This window comes from Martes martes (genome assembly GCF_963455335.1).
Source record: "Martes martes genome assembly, chromosome: 4".
NCBI classification, from domain to species: Eukaryota; Metazoa; Chordata; class Mammalia; order Carnivora; family Mustelidae; genus Martes; species Martes martes.
This window is the reverse complement of record NC_137891.1, coordinates 190,999,105-191,020,006: the sequence shown is the minus strand read 5'-3', so window position 1 is coordinate 191,020,006 and position 20,902 is coordinate 190,999,105. Positions and strand designations below refer to the sequence as shown.

Sequence of the window (20,902 nt, the reverse complement as noted above, 5' to 3'; positions counted from 1 at the left end):
CTGCCTGACAGGTCGGGCCACGACCCTACAGCCGGAAGGGCCGAGAAGAGCAAGGGCCTCTGCTTGGACCCCCCACAGGCTTTGGCCAGTCCTCAGGGCTCAGAACGGGCCAGGGAAGGGAGGGGGTGGGCGCTAGTACAGAGGGGAGGTCTGAGAGGGCAGAGGTGGCCCCTCCAGACTGGGCAAAGGGACAGGCTATGGAAAGGCCTGCTCAGGGAGAACTAACTCCGATATTTGGGTTTTTTTCCAGACAAACCTGGGACCCACTTTACACCAGCGCCCCCGATGCCTCTGGATGGTGAGTTGAGTGGGGGCCTCGGTTGGTGACAGGCTGTACTTGGGAGACTGTGCCTGGGGTGGGGCAGTGGCACTCTTCGCGGTCAGGGACCGTTGTTGGGGTGGGCACACCAGACGTATTAGGTGTATTTGGAGCAGAGAGGAGGCTGGATGACGGACCGTGGGTCCTTCCTGGGATGTCCACGGTGGGCAGGCAGAGGGCGTGTGGGGTCCCTGGGCCTGGCCCTGTGTCGGCCATGGACCATCACACACAAGCGTGGCTCCAACTTCTTTGGGCCTTGGCCTTCTTGGCTGAAAAACTGGGACTAAGTCCGGGGGTCTTCAAGTTGTAAGATGGGTCAGACGATGTGTGTGGGGGGTGGGGGGTCATGAAGGACCAGCGACCGAGGAGGGTTTGGAGAGCCTGTCCCTGGACTGAACAGCCTGGGGTTAGCTTTCTTGACCTTCCCCGAGGGGCCTGCTAGTCTGTGGGCCGCTGTAATTAAGCTAACGTGAGGGGGGAGGGGGTGAAGCCATTAGGGCCACAGGAAAGGGCAGCTTGGGGTTCTCTCCTTGGGTGGGGACAGTGAGAGCTTCCAAGTTTGTGTTCAGTACCTGGGCCCCCTGCTGGGTGGGTATCTGCCCAAGTTCACTAAAGTCCCTTATAGAAGGCCGTCCATATATGGGATGGGGGCTCTAGTGGGCTGGGGGCTGGCGACCAGACTGAGTCTCCCACAGGCTGCGGGCGAGAGGCGTGAGGCTGTCTGGATTTAAACACTGTCCTCAGGCTCCTCTCCTGAAGCCTAAAAGCCTGGTGCATCTCCTTTACTTGACACACACCTCGGTCTTCCCTCCAGAGGCTCGCGCAGGCCCCCATACCCACACCCTGATCCTGCGGCACACTTGGGGACAGCTCCACGCCATGGCCGTCATCTTCCCTCGTAGGGATACACACTGTGTACTTGTGGCCATGCGCAGGGCTCAGGACACCCATTCCATCCCCCAGCTCACCCGAGACCAGGAGGGGAGGTAAACATACCCACTCCACCCGGTGGCTATAAAAAGCCACTGCCGCCTTCAGCCTGGTGCAGGGCGCGGGCCGCGGGCGCGCAGGGAACAAGACTGCGCAGGGGAGCCTAGTGGCCAGAGAGCCTCCGTGGGAGTGGGAGCTGGGCAGGTGTGGCAGAGCACAGGGCTCACGGGCACGTGGGTGCTCTCCGTGCATTTGTGAGGGGCAGCTTGCATGATGAGGAAGGGCTTGGACAGGTGTGGGGCTCGTGTTTCTGGTCTCCTGCCCCTAGTCCCTCCCCCTGCAGTCCGCCTTGCATACACCCGACCCAGTGCTCTAGGCTCACTTGTCATAGGTTAGCTGTTGTTGTCATCGTCACCGTCCTCCCCTAGTTACCGTTTTTGGGGGGACAAAGCAGAACCCTGGGCTGCAGAGAGAGAGTGCAGGTCTCGGTGGGCAAGGAACATGCTAGTCATCCAGGAGTAGATGTCTTTGTCCGAGGGGTTGGGGTCTGGGGAGGGGTCTGGCTGGACCGAGGTGAGAAGAGGGGGAGACAGGCCTGAACCCAAGGGCACAGACACTCTGCAGCCAGCTCAGGAGCCTGAAGTTTAGTGAGAGAAGGACCAAGATTTTGGCCGTGGGCTCAGAACTCTAGGGAGACCTTGGTCAGCAGGTCCCATTGAAGCCAATCAGAGAAGTCAGCTGGACATCAGCAAGTGCCTGTGAGCTCGGCCTGGGGGTCCCGAGGGCCTTGGCGGGGAGGAGGAGGAGAAAGTGCTAAGGGGAGAGTGGAGGGAGACCTCGGGAAGAGGCCTCAGTGCGCGGCCTTTGAGCTGGGTTTGAGCCAGGAGGGGAAGCCAGTGAAGTGATGGTTCTCCTTCCTGCCGTTACTGGGGCCGCTGGCACTCCACCTGGATCGCGCGCTGGGCACCCTGCGGGTCCCGGCCCAGTGAGCCTCCCGATAACCCTGGGAAGTAGGTCCCACTGTCCCCACTCACAGCAAGAGGAACGCAGGCGTGATAACTTGCCCACAGTCGTGGGGCCCATGACTCAGTGGTGGTAGTCGGGCTCTGGGGTCTGCAGGGTGGGGCACACAGGTGCGGCCGCGGGGAGGAAGGGCAGAGCGCGGGTGGGAGGGAAGCACGGTGGCTCGGGTCTTCAGGCTGGGGGTCCAGGCTGGCCCCACGCTTGCCTCAGGCCACTATTCACCCAGCCCACGTGGGGTGGGGGTGGGGGGCCCGGTCAGCCCTCAAGGAGCCTGAGGGGTCGCTGTTCCAGCCGCTAGCTCCAGCTCCTTTCGGGGCCCTGGCCTCCTCAGAAGAGGTGCTTTCTCCCTCCTGCCCTGCTTCCTGGGCCTGCTGGGGGGTGACGGTGGGGGCACCCCACCCTCTCGAGCATCACTTAGTAACGATCACTAGACCCGATGAAACGTTACAGACGTAGACGGCGGCACCTCTAACAGGCCCGCACACCTGTGGGTCGCCGCGCTGGTAGGGGTTCTGAGGACTGGAGTTAGCCTGCCTCTCCTCAGGAGGGACTGTCCTGACGGCTCTGGGTTTAAATGGCACAGAGCCGTCTGCATTCCTCCAGTCCGCACGACGGAGGTCCCTCACCGGTGGCGGTCAGGGGCGGCCACTTCCTTGGGATGGGCTGGCAGTTTGTAACCAGAGAGTCAGAAACTAAAATGTTGAAAGAGAAAAAGGACGGGTCAGCAGAGGCCCTGTGCTCAGCCTCCTGGAGGAGGTCGCTGGGGAGTGTGAGGTGGGGCAGCAGGCCTGGGGGGAGGGGCGGGGGGAGGACATTGACTGGGGGGGGGATGGTAGATGGGGAGGTGTGGGCGTCTGAGTGCCCGAGGGGCCTCAGAGAGAGAGACCCCACCGGCTTTCATCTGGGAAGACCTGGGAGGGCGGGAGGACCAGGAACCTTCCAGAGGACCCCACCAAGAAGGCCACAGCTGAGGGACCTGGGGGAGACGCAGAAGCGAGGGGCCAGGCAGAGGAGGGCCCAAGAGGCACGGCCCACGTAGAAGAGCTGTGGGAAGGAAAGAGGAACGTGGAGGGAGGCCTGGGGTTAGGGTGCCAAGGAGGGGCGCAGGGCCAGAGGTGGAGCGTGTGGCCTGCCTCCCACACGCTCCACCCGTCTGCTCTACATCTGCCCTCAGAGCAGAGGTGCTGGGGCTGGGGCTGGGGCTGGGGCTGGGGCTGGGGCTGGGGTTGGGGCCGGAGCAGCTCCTGGGAGGGGGCCGGGGCTGTGAGGGTGTAGGTCGGGAGTCGGCCGAGGGCCTTTGATTCTGGTGTGAGGAGGGGGTGGGCTCCTGAGTAAGGTGGGGCCGATTCCCTGCCACGGAGCTGGTCTGGGGGTTTGTTTCTTGCGCTGCCGCATGTGGGGCTCCCGGTGATGGGGGTAGTTAACTCCCTGGTGCTGCTGGAAGGTCTGGGAGGTGCCCCCCCCAACAGCTGAGAAGCTTCTACCCCAGGGAAAAGCTCTGGGGCGGGTGGGGTTTGAGAGGGGAAGGGCCAGGCCCTGTCAGGGTACGTGGGCGTGTGTGGACACGGGGGTGTGTGTTCCGGTCAGCACCCAGCCCAGAATGTGTGGACACGCATGGCATGGGCGGAGGTGTCCGTGGGGCCTTCTGAACAAACACACTGAGTGCATCTTGAGGTCTCCACAGGCATGTGGACGCTGCAGGTGTGCACAGGTGCCCGGGGCCAGGGCGGCAGGCGTGCACAGGTGCCCGGGGCCAGGGCGGCAGGCGTGCTCAGGTGCCCGGGGCCAGGGCGGCAGGTGTGCTCAGGTGCCCGGGGCCAGGGCGGCAGGTGTGCACAGGGCAGCAGACCTGGGTGGCAGGGCTCTGACCTTCCCTCCTCCTGCCCTGCCCCCAGCGTGCCGAGGAATGCTGTGCGGCTTCGGCGCCGTGTGCGAGCCCAGTGCAGAGGGCTCAGGCCGAGCCTCCTGCGTGTGCCGGAAGAGCTCCTGTCCCGCCGTGGTGGCGCCTGTGTGCGGCTCTGACGCCTCCACCTACAGCAACGAGTGCGAGCTGCAGCGGGCCCAGTGCAGTCAGCAGCGCCGCATCCGCCTCCTCAGCCACGGGCCCTGCGGTGAGTGTGCGTCCCAGGCGGGCTCCCTGGAGGTGGCAGGGACATCTTTGTGTCACCCACCGCCTCCCGCTTAGCCACAGGCCCTGCAGTGAGTGCCCGTCTTGGGTGGGCTCCCTGGAGGCGGTGGCGATGGCCTCGTGACCCCACCCTGCACCTCCCCCCACCCTCCCCACCCCCCTGCAGGGTCCCGGGATCCCTGCTCCAACGTGACGTGCAGCTTCGGCAGCACCTGTGTGCGCTCAGCAGATGGGCAGACAGCCTCGTGCCTGTGCCCCGCCACCTGCCAGGGGCCCCCCGATGGCCCGGTGTGCGGCAGCGATGGTGCCGACTACCCCAGCGAGTGCCAGCTCCTGCGCCACGCGTGCGCCCGCCAGGAGAACATCTTCAAGAAGTTTGATGGTCCTTGCGGTGAGCCCCGCGCCTGTGCGCGTGGCGTGACTTCTGCGTGTGCGTGCGTGCATGCCCACACTCTTGACCTGTGCCTTCCCGCCTTCTAGATCCCTGCCAGGGCACCCGCAGTGACCTGAGCCGCGTCTGCCGCGTTAACCCACGCACGCGGCGCCCAGAGATGCTCCTGCGGCCAGAGAGCTGTCCTCCCCGGCAAGCACCCGTGTGCGGGGATGATGGGGTCACCTATGACAATGACTGCGTCATGGGCCGCACGGGAGCTGCCCGTGGTCTCCTCCTCCAGAAAGTGCGCTCTGGCCAGTGCCAGCCTCAAGGTGGGGAGTCCTGGGGGAGGGCGCAGCCTTGCCCCACCGTGTGCCCTCTGGCCCTGCCTGTGCCCACCCTCTGCTGCACCCCTCCCTGGTGCCCACTCGCCACCCCCTATGCCCATGGATCCCTTGCACGTCCCAAGGTGGGGGCTGACATGGACCCTGGGCTGTCTGATCTCCTCGCTTCACCCTCCCAGACCGGTGCCCAGATGTGTGCAGGTTCGGTGCTGTGTGCTTATCCCGCCGAGGCCGCCCTCGCTGCTCCTGCGACCGTGTCGTCTGTGACGGGGCTTACAGACCTGTGTGTGCACACGATGGGCACACGTATGACAGTGACTGCTGGCGCCAGCAGGCTGAGTGTCAGCAGCAACGCGCCATCCCTGCCAAGCATCAGGGCCCGTGTGGTGAGCAGCGGGGGGGTGGGGCCCACACTGAGAGCCAGCGGGTCCCGTGTGGGTCCCCGTGGCCTGTTATCACGTACCATCTCCATCCTGAGTCATGCTCCTCCTGGGGTCCTGGGGGAGGCCTGGCAGGGCTGGTGTCTGTCAGTAGGCTCTGGGTCAGGGGGTTCTGTCGGGGGGATGCCTGGAGCCCCTGGGGGGGCGGTAAGTGGGCAGAGGCAGGCCTCTTTGGTCAGACTCCCCCGTGCCCATGTGAGGCCATCGTGCCCCATCCCCCTCCAGGCCCCCGGGCCCCACACTGTGGGGACACCAGTGCCCCCGCAGAGGCAGAGTCTCTGGCTCATGCGGGGGTGGGGGCGAGCAGCAGGCGGTGGAGACGGCATCATCCTGTGTCAGCGGGGGCCGCTGTGGCTCTGCCAACCCCCCACTCTGTGTCCGTCGGTCGGTCTGTCTGTCTGTCCACTCTCTCTCTCTGCCTCTGTATTTTCTCCTCTGTCCTTCTTCCCTCTCTGCTCCGCCTCTTGTGTCTTCCAGCCTGACCTGCTGGCAGGATGACGTACCGCGCCTGCCGCCAGGAGCCCACAGCCCGAGGTCTGCCCCCGGCACAGCAGGGGGGGTGGCTTGCTGCTGCCTGGCCTTGTGGTTCTCAGAGCAAGTGGACAGACACCTCCTCCCCTTTGTGGCCCTGGGTGTGACTGTGGGCTGCAGACTCCTCCCCCCACGGAGGGGAGAGCCCCCCCGCACAGACGAGTGTCCCAGGGCTGCTGGTGACCAGCAGTCAGTGGCTCAGGTGTCCGCATAAGCCTGGCCCTCCCCCCGCCCACTGTGGACAGTCAGGGAGCTCCTGTGTCTTGTGGGCAGCCCCTCCCCACACTCAGGCAGGGGGCTGAGGCTGTTTGGGTCTGCGTCCCTGTCTGCGTCTGTCATGTGTCTGTCCCTTTCTCTGCTGTGTCCTGAGCGTCCGGCTCTTCTCCCAGTCCACTTTCCCTCCACTGTCCCCACCCTGGGAGCAGGTCTGCTGCGTGGAGCTGGGGGCTTTGTGCGGAAGCCCAGGGGAGCAGGAAGACCTCACCGACGGCCCGTGCTCTCCCCAGATCAACCCCTGTCCCCGTGCCTTGGAGTGCACTGCCCATTTGGGGCGTCATGTGCTGTGAAGAACGGTGAAGCGCAGTGTGTGTGCCAGCAGGCATGTCCGGGCATCTACGATCCCATGTGTGGCACTGATGGCGTCACGTATGGCAGCACGTGTGAGCTGGAAGCCACAGCCTGCGCCCTTGGACGGGAGATCCGTGTGGCTCGCCGAGGACCCTGTGGTCAGTGGTGGGCAGGTGAGGCTGGCTGGGGATGGGGGGCGGGGAGTCCCGGTTGCCATGGTGATGGGGCCTCTTCCTCAGACCGCTGTGGGCAGTGCCGCTTCGGAGCTCTGTGCGAGGCTGAGACCGGGCGCTGCGTGTGCCCCTCCGAGTGCGTGGCCTTGGCTCAGCCTGTGTGCGGTTCCGATGGGCACACGTACGCGAGCGAGTGTGAGCTGCATGTCCACGCCTGCACACACCAGATCAGCCTGCACGTGGTCTCAGCAGGACACTGCCGTGAGTGGGGCTGTGGGGGTGGGCAGGCTGGGGTCCTGGGTGCCCCTCTGCCGGGCTGACCCCTGCCCGGTCCCACCCCTGCAGAGACCTGTGGAGACGCGGTGTGTGCTTTCGGGGCAGTGTGCTCGGCGGGGCGATGTGTGTGCCCCCGGTGCGAGCAGCCCCCACCCGGCCCCGTGTGTGGCAGCGACGGTGTCACCTACGACAGCGTGTGTCATCTCCGAGAGGCTGCCTGCCAGCAGCAGACCCAGATCGAGGAGGCCCGGGCGGGGCCCTGTGAGCAGGGTAGGCTCGGGGGAGGACTGGCCTGGGCTGCCACGTGTCGGCCTTGAACAGACCCCGCGGGTGACCCGGCCCCTCCCCGCAGCGGAGTGCGGCTCTGGAGGCTCTGGCTCTGGAGAGGACGGCGAGTGTGAGCAGGAGCTTTGCCGGCAGCACGGCGGCATCTGGGACGAGGACTCCGAAGACGGGCCCTGCGTCTGCGACTTCAGCTGCCACGGCGTCCTGAGGAGCCCGGTGAGGCCCCCCCACCCCCCACCCCGGCTCTGGGCCGGCAGCGAGCCGCTGGCTGTGGCCACCCACGCTGACACCACTCCTCCAGGTCTGCGGCTCAGACGGGGTCACTTACGGCACCGAGTGTGAGCTGAAGAAGGCCAGGTGCGAGTCGCAGCGAGAACTGTATGTCACGGCTCAGGGCGCCTGCCGCGGTGAGTGGACCGCAGGGCCCGGCGGGCGTGTGTGCGTCTGGGCCGTTGCCTGTGTGTTCCTGTGTGTGTGTTCACAGCTGTGTGTGCGCACAGGTGTGCAGTGCGTGTCCGCGTGGGTATCGCGTGGGGGGCCGCGGAGACACAGAGGGTTCAGGGGTGCAGCGCTGGTGAGCATTCGTGTTCGTGCGCGTGTGGGTGTAAGTGCCTCACAGTCAGTGGTCCTGCACTGAGTGCCCGCCGTCTGCGCCCCGGACGGGGCTCCACGAGGGGAGGCCTGACCCGCTGCGGGGGGAGACTGGCGGTGATCCGATAAATACGTTTACTCTGTTTTCACGTGTGCACAAGTGCCTGTGGGTGTTTGTGGGCTCGTGTATGCACGGGTGTATGTCTGTGCGTGTGTACTTGATGTGTGCGGTTTGGGAGGAACGTGGCCACATGTGTATGCGTGTGCGTGCGTGTGTCCGTTTGTGAAAACGTACGAGCCTAAGCAGGCTTGGTTCTGGCTGCGTGTCTGTGCGCGGCGGCACGTTCCTGACCTTCGGCTGTCCTGCGTGTTTTCGGTGCTGTGTGTACAGGTGGGTTTGTGTATGTGGTGTGGCTTCCTCACCTGTGACCCGAGCTCCAGGTACCCAGGTCCTGGTGGCAGTTGGCTTCAGGAGGGCTGAGTGGTGACGGCCGAGGAGGCTGAGGTGCTGTGGCCAGGCCCACAGTGGACACGTGGCCATGCCTGTCATCTGAACACTCTGCCTCTCTCTGCAGGCCCCACCTTGGCCCCGCTGCCCCCCGCAGTCCCCCCACACTGCACCCAGACTCCCTATGGCTGCTGCCAGGACAACACCACTGCGGCCCGGGGCGTGGGCCTGGCCGGCTGCCCCAGTGAGTACTCCCGCCCGGCCCCCGCCCAGAGCTGCGTGGGGCCACAGAGCCACGGTGGCCACAGCCTGCCCTGGCCTTGCAGGTTCCTGCCATTGCAACCCACACGGCTCCTACAGTGGCACCTGTGACCCAGCCACGGGTCAGTGCTCCTGCCGCCCGGGGGTCGGGGGCCTCAAGTGTGACCGCTGTGAGCCTGGCTTCTGGAACTTCCGTGGCATCGTCACTGATGGCCGGAGCGGCTGCACCCGTGAGTGACAGGGGCAGGGGTCCGTCCCCAGCCAAGCGCTCACACCTGTCCCTCTTGTCGCTGTGCTCCTTGTCTCACCTGCTCAGACCCTGGCCTGACCCACAGCAGGCGGGCACTGGGCTCTGGAGCCAGTGAGGAGAGCAGGCGCAGACCTCGGGTTCTTTCCCCTGCCCTCCAGCCTGCAGCTGTGACCCCCGGGGTGCCGTGCGGGACGACTGTGAGCAGATGACCGGGCTGTGCTCATGTAAGCCTGGGGTGGCTGGACCCAAGTGCGGGCAGTGTCCAGATGGCCACGCCCTGGGCCCCGGTGGCTGCGAATCAGGTGAGAGCCAAGCCTGGCACTGACCTCATCTCCCCGTGCCAGGGGTGGGGCCATCGTAGGGGCAAGGCCTCCTGAGCCAGCAGGGTCTCCCGTGCCTGCCTTAGACTCCTTGGCACCCGAGACGTGTGCTGAGATGCGCTGTGAGTTTGGGGCATCCTGCGTGGAGGAAGATGGCTCCGCCCGCTGCGTGTGCCCAACATCCACCTGTCCAGAGGCCGATGCTACCAAGGTGAGGGCTGGGGCACGTAGAGGGCATGGGGGGTGGGGAGGGGCCCTCCATTGCAGCATCCTTGCCCTGTGCCCCAGGTCTGCGGGTCAGATGGGGTGACCTATGGCAACGAATGCCAGCTGAGGACCATTGCCTGCCGCCAGGGCGTGGATATCTCCATCCAGAGCCTTGGCCCGTGTCAGGGTAAGGCCCCACCCTCCGCCTCGAACGGACCGAGAAGGCCTGGCTCGGGGCTGACCGCCTGCCCTGGGCCTCCGCTCAGACTCTGTTCCTCCCGCAGAGACTGTCGCTCTTGGTGGCCGCCCAACACCTGTACCCGTGGCTGTGTCAGGGCCCAACCTGAGCATGGCGCTGCCTTTCCCCCCGAGCGCCCCACCCCTGGCGCCCACCAGTACCCCTCACAGCCAGCCCACTCCTCAGCCCTCGCCAGGACCTCGGACCACGGCCAGCATGCCCAGGACTACCACGAGGCCCATGCTGACTGTGCCCCCCACAGCCCCTGCCCCAGCAGCCAAGCTGGCCACGTCTGCCTTTGGCGAATCTGGCAGTGCTGACGGGAGCGGCGATGAGGGACTGAGTGGTGACCTGGAGGCCAGTGGGGCTGGCTCAGGGGGTGAGCACGGGCTCGAGGACGTAGGGGGACGGGGCCCAGGAGGGTTCCCTCCAGGGCCAGGCTTAGACTCTACCTCCCCAGGACTCGAGCCCCCCGAAGGTGGCAGTGCTGTGACCCCTGGGCCACCCATGGAGAGGGCTTCTTGCTACAACTCCCCTTTGGGCTGCTGCTCGGATGGCAAGACACCCTCGCTGGACGCAGAGGGTTCCAACTGTCCCGGTGAGTGGGTAGCCGGGGGCTGGGGTGGAGCGTGACCTGTGGCCTGGACACGGCCGGGAATGCTGTCTCCCTCCCAGGCAGGAGGCCTGCCCCACAGGTGGGCACTCAGGGTATACGGTCTTCTGATTTGGGCACACGCGTGTGCGTGGTCTTGGGGACGCAGCACAGGCATGTACATGTGTGGTCTCGGCCCACGCACACACGTGGGTGCCCAGGACCCTGCAGCTAACGTGTCTTTCCTGTTGCAAGCCGGCCTGGAGCACTGCTCCAAGAAGTCCGCCCGGTAACTGGTGCCAGCCCTGCCCCAAGACCCCACTAACCTCATGACCATCTGACTAACCCGCCCGCACCCCGTGTGCTTGCTGCTGGGGCCTGTGCCCGTGGCCCACCCAGCGGCCAGGCCAGTGCCCAGCAGGGCCTCACTGCCACCTCCCCCGCAGCCACCAAGGCCTTCCAGGGTGTCCTGGAACTCGAGGGGGTCGAGGGGCAGGAGCTGTTCTACACACCGGAGATGGCTGACCCCAAGTCAGAGCTCTTTGGGGAGACGGCTAGGAGCATCGAGAGCGCAGTACGTGCAGGGGCGCGGCCCTGCCCAGCCACTAGCTTCCCTCCCGGGACACACCCAGAGAGGTGCTGGAATGGGCGGCCAGACAGTCCGGCCTGGGCAGCTCCCCAGAGCCCTCCCCCTCTGCCCACCCACAGCTGGACGACCTCTTCCGGAACTCAGACGTGAAGAAGGACTTCCGAAGTGTCCGCCTGCGGGACTTGGGGCCCGGCAGCTCCGTCCGAGCCATCGTGGACGTGCACTTTGACCCTGGTGAGGCCCCGCCCCGGGCCCTCCCAGGAGGCAGGCGGGTGTGTGTAGGGCTCTCCCATGCTCCTTGTCCCCTCCTCCTCAGCCACGACCTTTAGGGCATCCGACGTGGCCCAGGCCCTGCTCCGGCAGATACAGGCGTCCCGGCGCCGGTCCCTGGGGGTGAGGCGGCCGCTGCAGGAGCACGTGCGCTTCATGGACTTCGGTGAGGGCCGCAGCCTGCCCGGCCCCTCCCCACTCCCCTGGGACCCTCACCCCTGCCGGCCCTCCCAGGGCTCTGCTCTCCGGGGGTCCTGACGGTCCCTCTGCCCTCAGACTGGTTTCCCGCGTTCTTCCTGGGAGCCACCACAGGAGCCACAGTGGCCACCGCCACGGCCAGAGCCACCACCATGGTCCACCTGCCTTCTGCTGTGACCCAGCGGGCCCTGTCCCCCAGTCACACCAGCCAGCCAGCTGACAGGACCACAGCCCTGCCCACCACGCGCCAGCCGCCCACCACTGCCCCCCGTCGCGTGCCTGGACGCCGGCCCTTGCCCTCGGGCACCCAGCAGCCACTGAAGCCCTGTGACTCCCAGCCCTGCCTCCACGGGGGCACCTGCCAGGACCGGGACCCTGAGGGCGGCTTCACCTGCCACTGCCCGGTGGGCAGGAAGGGTGCCGTCTGTGAGAAGGGTAAGAGTCATCCGTGCTGGAGAGAGGCAGGGAAGCAGATGGAGGGTTGGCAAGGGTTGGGGCCGGGCCAAGCCACAGTTGGGAGTTGGGGGCCAGGCCGAGGGGGCCCAGGTTGGGGTGATGGGGCTGGGGCCAGCCTGGGGGTTCAGGGCTGGGGCTTTCAGGCTGGAGGAGAGCACCGAGGGGGCCAGGGTCCTCCGTGTCCCTCCAGTGGGTCCCTCCTTGTCTGCCGGCAGCACTGCACCCCTCTGTGCCAGCCTTCGGGGGCCGCTCCTTCCTGGCCTTCCCCACCCTCCGTGCCTACCACACGCTGCGCCTGGCGCTGGAGTTCCGGGCACTAGAGCCCCAGGGTTTGCTGCTGTACAACGGCAACGCCCGGGGCAAGGACTTCCTGGCGCTGACGTTGCTGGGGGGCCGGGTGCAGCTCCGGTGAGTGGACAGGGCAGCCCAGGTGGCCGGGGGGGCGGGGGGCTGCTGCGGCGGGTGGTCAGGAGGGGAGCTGAGGCGGGGGAGGAGGGGAGGGCAGGAGGCTGAGGTGGAGCCGTGGTCCTGGCCTGAGGTCGCTGTCCTGAGTCCCTGCTCCCATCCCCCAGGTTTGACACTGGCTCGGGGCCCGCGGTCCTGACCAGCTCGGTGCCTGTGGAGCCCGGCCGCTGGCACCGCTTAGAGCTGTCTCGGCACTGGCGCCGGGGTACGCTCTCAGTGGATGGTGAGACCCCTGTTCTGGGCCACAGCCCCAGTGGTACTGATGGTCTCAACCTAGACACAGACCTCTTTGTGGGCGGCGTCCCGGCGGACCAGGCTTCTGTGTGAGCATCAGGGAGCGGGGGACACCCCTGACCCCAGACCCCTGAGCTTGGTCCTGACCCCTGAGTCGGTGGTCGGCATCTAGGAGGCCCAAGCAACTTGTGAATAGCACAGTGGGCGGGAGGACGAGTGTGGATGACGGCAATGACCCTGATTTGATCCTGATCCCGATTCTGTCCCCTGGGTGGCATCCCTGAGCCCCAGGCTGTTGTGTTACCACCAAGGAGGGGCTGGGCTGCCCTGACCTTCAGTCCTGAGCCATGACCCTCAACCCACTTCTTTATTCAGTCCTGTCTGTGGGACTGGGCATCCTCAGAGCCCCAGAAGCATGGACGGGGATAGGGAGCAGCCCTGATCCCGGCTGGCAGGGGGTGTCAGTGCTACAGCTGGCTAGGAGGGTGGGTGTCTTTGGTCTCTGACCTCTGACGCCTACCCTCCTCCTGGCGGCAGGGTGCTCGAAAGGACCTCCATCCGTGTCGGCCTCAGGGGCTGCATCCGCCTTCTAGATGTGAACAACCAGCGGCTGGAGCTCAGCAGCTGGCAGGGGGCTGTGACCCGGAGCTCCGGTGTGGGCGAGTGTGGGGACCACCCATGCCTGCCCAACCCCTGCCTCGGTGGGGCCCCGTGCCGAGCCCTGGAGGCCGGCATGTTCCACTGTCTGTGTCCCCCCGGCCGCTTTGGTGAGGCTGGAGCCTGGGCTGGGCGCGGGGGGTGGGGGCCGTGCCCACGTATCTGTCGGCGTGGGACCCCATCGTGTCTCCTTGCAGGTCCAACCTGTAGTGATGACAAGAACCCCTGTGAGCCAAACCCCTGCCATGGGGCAGCCCCCTGCCGCGTGCTGCCTGATGGGGAGGCCAAGTGCGAATGCCCCCAGGGGCGAGGGGGCACCACCTGCCAGACAGGTGGGGGCATTGGGCCATCAGTGCAGGGAGGAGGGTGGGAAATGAGGATGGCAGGATTCAGCATTAGCGTGTGGGTTCTGGGTGGGGTTAGGATCGGGGTTCTGGCTAGTGTTAGGGCTTGAGTTAGGCCTGGGGCTCACAGACCAGTGGAGGTCCAGGGAACCCCAGGGGTCAAGGCCCAGCCCCTGTGTGACTGCTCTCTTGTCCTCCACAGTTTCTGAGCGGGATTATTCCCAGCCCTTCCTGGCTGACTTCAACGGCTTCTCCTACCTGGAGCTGAAAGGCTTGCATACCTTTGAGCGGGACCTGGGGTCAGTAGAACGGAAGGGGTGGGTGAGGGGAAGAACCCCCCCAGCCTGCAGGGTCTGGCAGGCTGGGGGGGTCCGGCCTGCTGGGTGAAGGGCCATTGAGACGCCCGCCCCCCCGTCACTACCTGACCCCAGGGAGAAGATGGCTTTGGAGGTGGTGTTCCTGGCGCGCGGCCCCAGCGGTTTGCTCTTCTACAACGGGCAGAAGACAGACGGCAAGGGGGACTTTGTATCCCTGGCATTGCAGGACCGCTTCTTGGAGTTCCGCTATGACCTGGGCAAGGGGGCTGCAGTCATCAGGTACGCCCTCACACGTGGGCCTGGGACTGAGGCCGGGGACACTTGGCAGTGTCACGCAGGCCCCTGGGTGGACGGACTGGCAGGGCCCAGAGCCTGCTCATGGTACCCACTCCTCACCAGGAGCAAGGAGCCAGTGGCCCTGGACACCTGGACCAGGGTCTCACTGGAGCGCAGTGGCCGCAAGGGGGCCATGCGTGTCAGCGACGGGCCCCGCGTGCTGGGGGAGTCCCCGGTGAGTGTCCCCAAGGCCGTGGGCCTCCCACCAGCTCCCCCACCACCTCCCTGCTCCCTCCCCTCCTGGGAGGCACAGCAGTCCCTGCCCCACAGCTGGCTCTCACAGAACTGTTTTCTCCCCCGTCTGTCCTGTGCCTCTGTCTGTCTGCTCTCTGCCCCCACTGCTCTCTGGCTCTTGCTCTGCAACCCCCACCCTGCTGTTCGGACGTCAGAAATCCCGCAAGGTACTGGTCTCTGCTCTCACCCTGCTCGTTCGTCTTCTAGAGTAGCTCCCGCCCCACTGAGTCTCCCCACGGGCCACGTCTGTGTGATTAACTCTGTGTCCCGGATACGCTGGCGGGTGACGGGGTGGCCCACTGCAGGCAGGAGGGGGGCTGTTGATCTGGGCCCCAGTGTCCTTGTCTCTGCCCCATGAGCAGGCCCCGCAGCCCCCTCACGCAGAACCTCCCCCCAGGTTCCGCACACTGTCCTCAATCTGAAGGAGCCGCTCTATGTTGGGGGGGCCCCTGACTTCAGCAAGCTGGCCCGCGCGGCCGCCGTGTCCTCCGGCTTCGACGGCGTCATCCAGCTGGTACATGGGGCAGGGGCGGGGCCCATCCCAGCGGGGACTCTCTGCAGTGGTAGGGGTGGTCCAGTCTTGAGGAAGGGCCCAACCCAAAGGGGTCTCTGTCCTGGGGTGGGGGCTGCTGTCGAGGGGAGGAGAGCAGGCCAGACAAAGGTGTTCTACCCCTTATCCCCCAGGTGTCCTTGAAAGGCCACCAGCTGCTGAACCAGGAGCACGTGGTGCGGTCCGTGGATGTCTCATCTTTTGCCCACCACCCTTGTACCCAGGCCTCAGGCCACCCGTGCCTGCATGGGGCCTCCTGTCTCCCTCGGGAGGCCTCCTATGAGTGCCTGTGCCCTGGGGGCTTCTCGGGGCCTCACTGCGAGCAGGGTGAGACGGGTGAGCGCTGCCTGGCCCCTGGCCGCGGCTGGAAGGGGGACCCCGCCCGAGGCAGCCCTCACCCCGACTGTCTCTCAGGGCTGACTGAGAAGTCGGCAGGGGATGTGGACGCGCTGGCCTTCGATGGACAGACCTACGTTGAGTACCTCAATGCCGTGACTGAGAGGTAACGTGCCACCTGGGCGCTAGGCGCCCCTGCCCTCTGCCGTCTGTCTGGTCCTGTCTGAGCCTGCCGTGCAGGGTGAGACTCGGGCCCTGCCACAGCCACCGACCGCTCAGCGGCCAGGAGGGGAAGGCCTGGCGTCGGCCCCCGCAGCCCCGCCGCCCTCCTCCGCCCTCCTCCGCCCTCCTCCGCCCTCCTTCCTTCTCACCACCTCTGTCTCTTTGTTTCCAAGCGAACTGACCAATGAGATCCCCGTGTAAGTAGCACCTGGGCCCCCACCACACCCTTCTGCTCACCCATTCTCAGCGCCTCACCCTCAGTAGCCGACCCCCACCCCCACGGAGGGCCAGGCTTCCCATCCCAGGGCAGGAGACTGAGCTTAGGAAGAGGGGTGGGTCACCCCTGCACGCACTGCAGCTCCCACCCCCGCCGTGAGGCACCAGCATGGCGTGCACGTGTGTGTGTGCACGTGCGCGCATTAGAGCCCACACGTGTCTTGGTGTGTGCATGCAGGTGTGTCTGTGTGCGTGTGTGTCTGTACATGCACATGCGTGTTCAGACATCCGGGGGCCTCTCCCAGGCAGGGGAGCCCTGAGCCCCACCTCTTGACCTCTGCCCTTGACCTGGGTCATGCCCACCAGCCCCGTGTGTCCACATGACATCGTCCCGGCTCTGCGCGGCCTGTGTATCTTCTGTGGGTGCTTGCTCACACTCTCCATCGCCAAAAAGGGACCGGGGTGGGGCAGGGCTGCCAGGTACCCCCCCCACACACACCCTACACCGCAGCCTGTCTGTCCCCTGCTCACCTGCTTCCCCTCTCTTCCGGCTTCTAAGTCCTGATGCTCCGGATTCCGGGGCCCTTCCCAGGTGAGCAGTGGCATCCAACCCCCGCTCTCTGTCTGCCTCTTTCCTCTGCGTGTGCGTCTGCCTGTCCAGTCCACCTCCTGCCATCCGTCTCTCGACCTGTCAGTCCCACGCGGGTGTGCGCCCACCTGCCCGTCCAGGCTCCCCGGGCTTCCTTGCAGCTGCCATCATGGCCCTTGCCCTCCCACCCACCGCGCCCCATCCCCGGCCGCCCTCGGAGGCCCTGACAGTCTCTCCCCCGCAGCGAGAAGGCCTTGCAGACCAGCCACTTCGAGCTGAGCCTGCGCACGGAGGCCACGCAGGGGCTGGTGCTGTGGAGCGGCAAGGCCACAGAGCGGGCCGACTACATCGCACTGGCCATCGTGGACGGGCGCCTGCAGCTGGCCTACGACCTGGGCTCCCAGCCCGTGGTGCTGCGCTCTACCGTCCCGGTCAACACCAACCGCTGGTTGCGGGTCAGGGCGCACAGGTCAGCAGGAAGCCCGGGCCACGCCAAGAACGGCGGCGGGTGGCGCCTGGACTTGCCCAGCCGGGGCACGCCCGGTCACTCGTAGCCAGGGCCCAGGTTTGAGGTGGGGGCAGGGCTAAGTGCCCGACTTGAGGCCACTCCCAGGGCTGGGGGAGGAATAAGAGGACAAAGGAGAAGCACTTGTGGCCAGGGACTCCCTGACCTGGAAAGGGAGTGCTCGGTCTGCCCAGATGCTGTCCGTTGGGTCTGAGCCTGGTCACCCCTACAGCAAAGTGTAACTCACGTGAGGACCCCGCTGCCCTAGCCACCAGGCATTCTCCTGGGTATCAGTGCCCCCTTGTTCTGGCCCCCAGACGGGACTTCCAGGAGAGAGGGGGTGGGGCTGAGGGTCTGGGGGTGGCAGGTGTGCCCTCTGGAACCGGCTGATGACGGCCTCACCCCACCACACCCCCAGGGAGCAGAGGGAAGGTTCCCTTCAGGTGGGCAACGAGGCCCCCGTGACTGGCTCCTCCCCGCTGGGTGCCACGCAGCTAGACACGGACGGAGCCCTGTGGCTGGGTGAGTGTTCAGGGGGGAGGCCAGGGGAGGGGTACCCAGCCTCTCGGAATCCGGACGCACCTTATCCCCTGGGGCTGCAAACTGAGTGCTGCCTGAGTCAGCCGGTCCAGGTCCGCAGACCAACTGGCCAGGGCAGGGCCCTGTCCCCTCCCATCTTGGGCCCTGCAGTTTCCTGGGCGACCGTGGGGCCGGGAGGCTGGAGCGTGTCTCCTGGTCACGGGGTTCCCCTCCCCCCAGGGTGCTGACAGGCCTTGGGTAACTCAGGGTCTCTTGAGTACCCGTGGGGGTCTCTGCTGGCTGATGCCCCAGACTGCCCATCCCGGAGTTACAACTGGGTGGCCTGCCTTCCGTCTTCCTGCAGGTGGCCTGGAGAAGCTGCCCACAGGCCAGGCCCTGCCCAAGGCCTACAGCACAGGCTTTGTGGGCTGCCTCCGGGACGTGGTGGTGGGTCGGCGCCCGCTGCAGCTGCTGGAGGACGCTGTCACCAAGCCGGGGCTTCGGCCCTGCGCCACCCCATGAGACACACCACAGCCCGCCACGCACCCTCTTGTCATTATTTTCTATTTTTGTAAACTCATTGATTTTTTGATACAGTTTTCTTGCCTGTGTGTTGGCCAGAGGGACTGCTGGGCCAGCGTCCCTACCGTCCAAGCAGAGAACTACAGATAAACTCTGTGTCATGGGACTTGCAGGGGAGATGGCTCGGGCAGCATGGAGGCCTTGTGCCCCTCCGCCTTGGGCCACTGCATCTCACCCCTCTTGCTGTGCCTCCCCCATGTGTCCACCTGGGCTGGGCCTCTGTCCCCAGAGCAGGCAAGCAAGCTGGGGCTGAGGGGGCCTTTCCTCCCCGCAAGCCCTAGGAGGCCATCCTGGTTCCCACTTGAGGCGTCTCTCCTGCATGTGCCGTAGGCCAGGGCAAACCTCGAGCCCGGCCCGGCCCCTCCCAGGCCTCCCGTGCCAATACTGTGACTTAGAACCAATGTTACATTACTGTCGGGGCCACTGTACCCCTCCCTTCAATCATGTCCACTAAGCCCAGAGTGCTGGAGAACAGAGGCCAGGCCCAGACCTGGTCAGGGCACCTGGGCCCTTAGCTAGCCCTGCCTGTGTCCCCAGCCAGCTTGGACCTAGCTCTGTCCCCTCCCTGACACCGCAGGTCCCATTAGGCGTCCTGAGAGGGAGCAGGGCTGCTATGTGCTGTGGTCGGCGTCCACTGCCTGCTTGCTTGGGCAGCTGGCATCCCCCTCTCAGGGATGGATGTCTGGGCCTGACCACCAGCCTTTATGCATTGATTTTGGTTGACACCTGGGGTGACAGGGCCATCATCCTTCCTGTCCTGGCCCAAGGGCAGCTAAGCACTCTCCCTCTGGCTCTGGTGTGAGGAGTGTCGTCCGAGACCAAGGCCAAGGGGTGGGTGTAGAGGCAGCAGAGAAAACTGCAATATTATGCCCCATCCCACCTGCCCCTCCCCCCCACACCCTGCCGTCCTGTGGGGTGGCACCCCTCACCGTCCCACAGCTGGCAATGGGCCACTGAGCCCAGAGGCTGGAGGGAGCCCCATATGTCATGTCACTAACTCCAGTCTGTGTCTGTTTGTGTCCGTCACCGTAAATAAAGTCTAAACACTTTACAAGAGGTGCAGGCATCTGTCCACACCGAACACCATCCCTGAGCTCTGCCTGGCTCAGGGGCCACCCACCTGGCTGGCTCCCCTCCCACAGCTCCTTGTTCAGGTTTGTGACACAGCACAGGCGCCAAGCTCCCTTAGGGTGCTCTGGATAAGAAAAGGGCCTCGCCCTGAGGTGTGTAGGGCTGCTTTTCGCAGCATGCACCCTGTTAGGCATGGGGTGGGGTGGTGGAGGCCAGCACACCAGGTGGCCTTGGAGGTGACTGGCCTTGCAGGCCGCAGGCCCCGTACGTGTGTGTGCTTGTTTGCACGTGATCCCCTACATCTGTACGTGAGCCCAGGATGGGTTGGGGGGCAGGGTAGGTGGAGGGTAGGAGGGCTGGGGGTCCAACCAGGGTGCATGGGGGGCCGGGCAGGCAGCCTTTCTCCTTGCCCGGGTAGAAGGGCAACCTTTGGCTCTGCCGGGAGCAGGAAGCCCTGAGATGGGTTGGCCCCGGGTGACTGTGACCAACCAGCCCCACAGCAGCTGTGAGCCTCTAACAAGGAACAGGGGAAGAAGGGAGAGTTGAGTGGCTTCTGGAACTCCTGGCTCTTATAAAGGGCAACTCTTGTTTTTTTTTTTTTTTATGTTTTTTTGTTAACAGAAAGAAAGCAGAAAATGAATATAAGAAAACAAATACCCACCCACTGGGGGGGGTGGTGACCTGTTAGCCCCTGCGCTTGCACATTTTCATCCATTCTTCTTTAACTTGTTTGTTGGAGATGTGTGTGGAATGGATGCCCTGTGCCAGTCAGCTGTCGGGCCCTGGGGCTGGGGGGTGGGGCCTAAACCCCAAGGGGCTGAGGAGGGACAAACAGGTGGTGATGCAGGGCACAAGGGGCAGGCCCAGCCCGAGGCTCCAGGAAACCCTAGCACTCAGACCCAGACCTGAAGGTAAGCAAGTAGCTGGAGCCAGGGTATGAAGGCCTGAGGTGGGCAGGAGGGTACCCTTACATCCGTGCAAGGGCCCTGCCGCTGAACGGAAGGTGCCCTTCGCGGGAAGGAAAGGCGGGCCTGGCCCAGACAGCTGGAGGCCCCGGGTGCAGGCCAGGCCAGCAGGGTGGTAGGACCAGGCTAAGACAAGCAGGACAGATTCTGGGGGGCCGGGCCAGGCTGGGGATCTGTCTGGAGAGCCGGAGGGGTTTGAGCCGGAGTGGGCTGGGCCTCCTGAGAAGGGTTCTTGCCGTGGAGGACAGAGTGCTGGGGCCCAAGCCTGCTGAAAAGAGGGATTTCGGAGCAGAGGGGCTGGGCCTGGGCTGGGCTGGGGGGTGGGGCAGTGATGCAGGCTCTGGGGCACCTGGGTGGGTACAACCCTAATGCACCTGGAGAGGCTGGGCTTGAGGAGCTGAGCGCCAACTGGACAGAGACCAGGAGGCCTGTCGCACCAGGCGGAGGGGGTGCTGAACCTAAGGGAGCAGGTGGGCTATTCTGGGATCCTCGCTCGGGGAGAAGAGGCTCTCACACTGGGAGGTCAAGGGGAAGGTGGGTGGGGGCCAGAAGTGTCTGGGAGTTGATGCTTCCAGAGGGAGGGGGCTCTCAGGACAATCGCTGCTGAGCCGCGGCACCCACAGGTGGCTAGGTGAGGTGGCCCCGCTGAGCAGGAGGGGAAGCCTTGACCCGCTCTCCGCGGCGCTGGGCGGGGATCTGGGCTCCAGGCTGGGAAGTTGCAGGCCTGGAGGAGCTTCCCTGCCTGGTGCGCCCGCTCCTGAGGAGGTGGTAGAGAGCGGTTGGACGGGAGAGGGCCCTGAAGCCCCTAACAGGGCATCTCAAGGTTGGGAGCCCAGATGAATTAGGTGCTGCTCCCCAGCAAGGGGCTTGTGAAAGGTGGCTTGGCCCCCGGGGGGCAGGAAACGAGCAGATGGGGGCAGCTGGAGCTGAGCAAAGCATCACTTAGGAAGG

The 20,902-nt window shown here is 65.5% G+C and overlaps 1 protein-coding gene across 1 annotated transcript in view; it reads left to right on the top strand.

Moving 5' to 3' along the window:
* The window catches only part of AGRN (agrin), a gene marked incomplete at its 5' end in the record, with an annotated part of 33,494 nt that extends 14,521 nt beyond the window's left edge, over window positions 1-18,973 (top strand). Inside the window, 34 exons of the mRNA XM_080802995.1 lie at window positions 251-298; window positions 4,168-4,383; window positions 4,567-4,791; window positions 4,881-5,105; window positions 5,297-5,503; window positions 6,595-6,813; window positions 6,895-7,089; window positions 7,174-7,374; window positions 7,457-7,605; window positions 7,691-7,796; window positions 8,556-8,672; window positions 8,755-8,919; window positions 9,098-9,241; window positions 9,346-9,470; window positions 9,548-9,653; window positions 9,751-10,083; window positions 10,165-10,302; window positions 10,743-10,870; window positions 11,005-11,119; window positions 11,202-11,321; window positions 11,432-11,788; window positions 12,025-12,217; window positions 12,382-12,597; window positions 13,046-13,275; window positions 13,363-13,497; window positions 13,712-13,808; window positions 13,941-14,105; window positions 14,226-14,337; window positions 14,794-14,910; window positions 15,081-15,273; window positions 15,361-15,448; window positions 16,554-16,778; window positions 17,233-17,336; window positions 17,698-18,973. Coding sequence (XP_080659121.1) covers window positions 251-298; window positions 4,168-4,383; window positions 4,567-4,791; window positions 4,881-5,105; window positions 5,297-5,503; window positions 6,595-6,813; window positions 6,895-7,089; window positions 7,174-7,374; window positions 7,457-7,605; window positions 7,691-7,796; window positions 8,556-8,672; window positions 8,755-8,919; window positions 9,098-9,241; window positions 9,346-9,470; window positions 9,548-9,653; window positions 9,751-10,083; window positions 10,165-10,302; window positions 10,743-10,870; window positions 11,005-11,119; window positions 11,202-11,321; window positions 11,432-11,788; window positions 12,025-12,217; window positions 12,382-12,597; window positions 13,046-13,275; window positions 13,363-13,497; window positions 13,712-13,808; window positions 13,941-14,105; window positions 14,226-14,337; window positions 14,794-14,910; window positions 15,081-15,273; window positions 15,361-15,448; window positions 16,554-16,778; window positions 17,233-17,336; window positions 17,698-17,855 — 5,672 coding nt within the window. The 3' untranslated portion in view covers window positions 17,856-18,973. The remainder of the gene's footprint in view (window positions 1-250; window positions 299-4,167; window positions 4,384-4,566; window positions 4,792-4,880; window positions 5,106-5,296; window positions 5,504-6,594; window positions 6,814-6,894; window positions 7,090-7,173; window positions 7,375-7,456; window positions 7,606-7,690; window positions 7,797-8,555; window positions 8,673-8,754; window positions 8,920-9,097; window positions 9,242-9,345; window positions 9,471-9,547; window positions 9,654-9,750; window positions 10,084-10,164; window positions 10,303-10,742; window positions 10,871-11,004; window positions 11,120-11,201; window positions 11,322-11,431; window positions 11,789-12,024; window positions 12,218-12,381; window positions 12,598-13,045; window positions 13,276-13,362; window positions 13,498-13,711; window positions 13,809-13,940; window positions 14,106-14,225; window positions 14,338-14,793; window positions 14,911-15,080; window positions 15,274-15,360; window positions 15,449-16,553; window positions 16,779-17,232; window positions 17,337-17,697) is intronic.
* Between the last annotated feature and the right edge of the window lie 1,929 nt (window positions 18,974-20,902).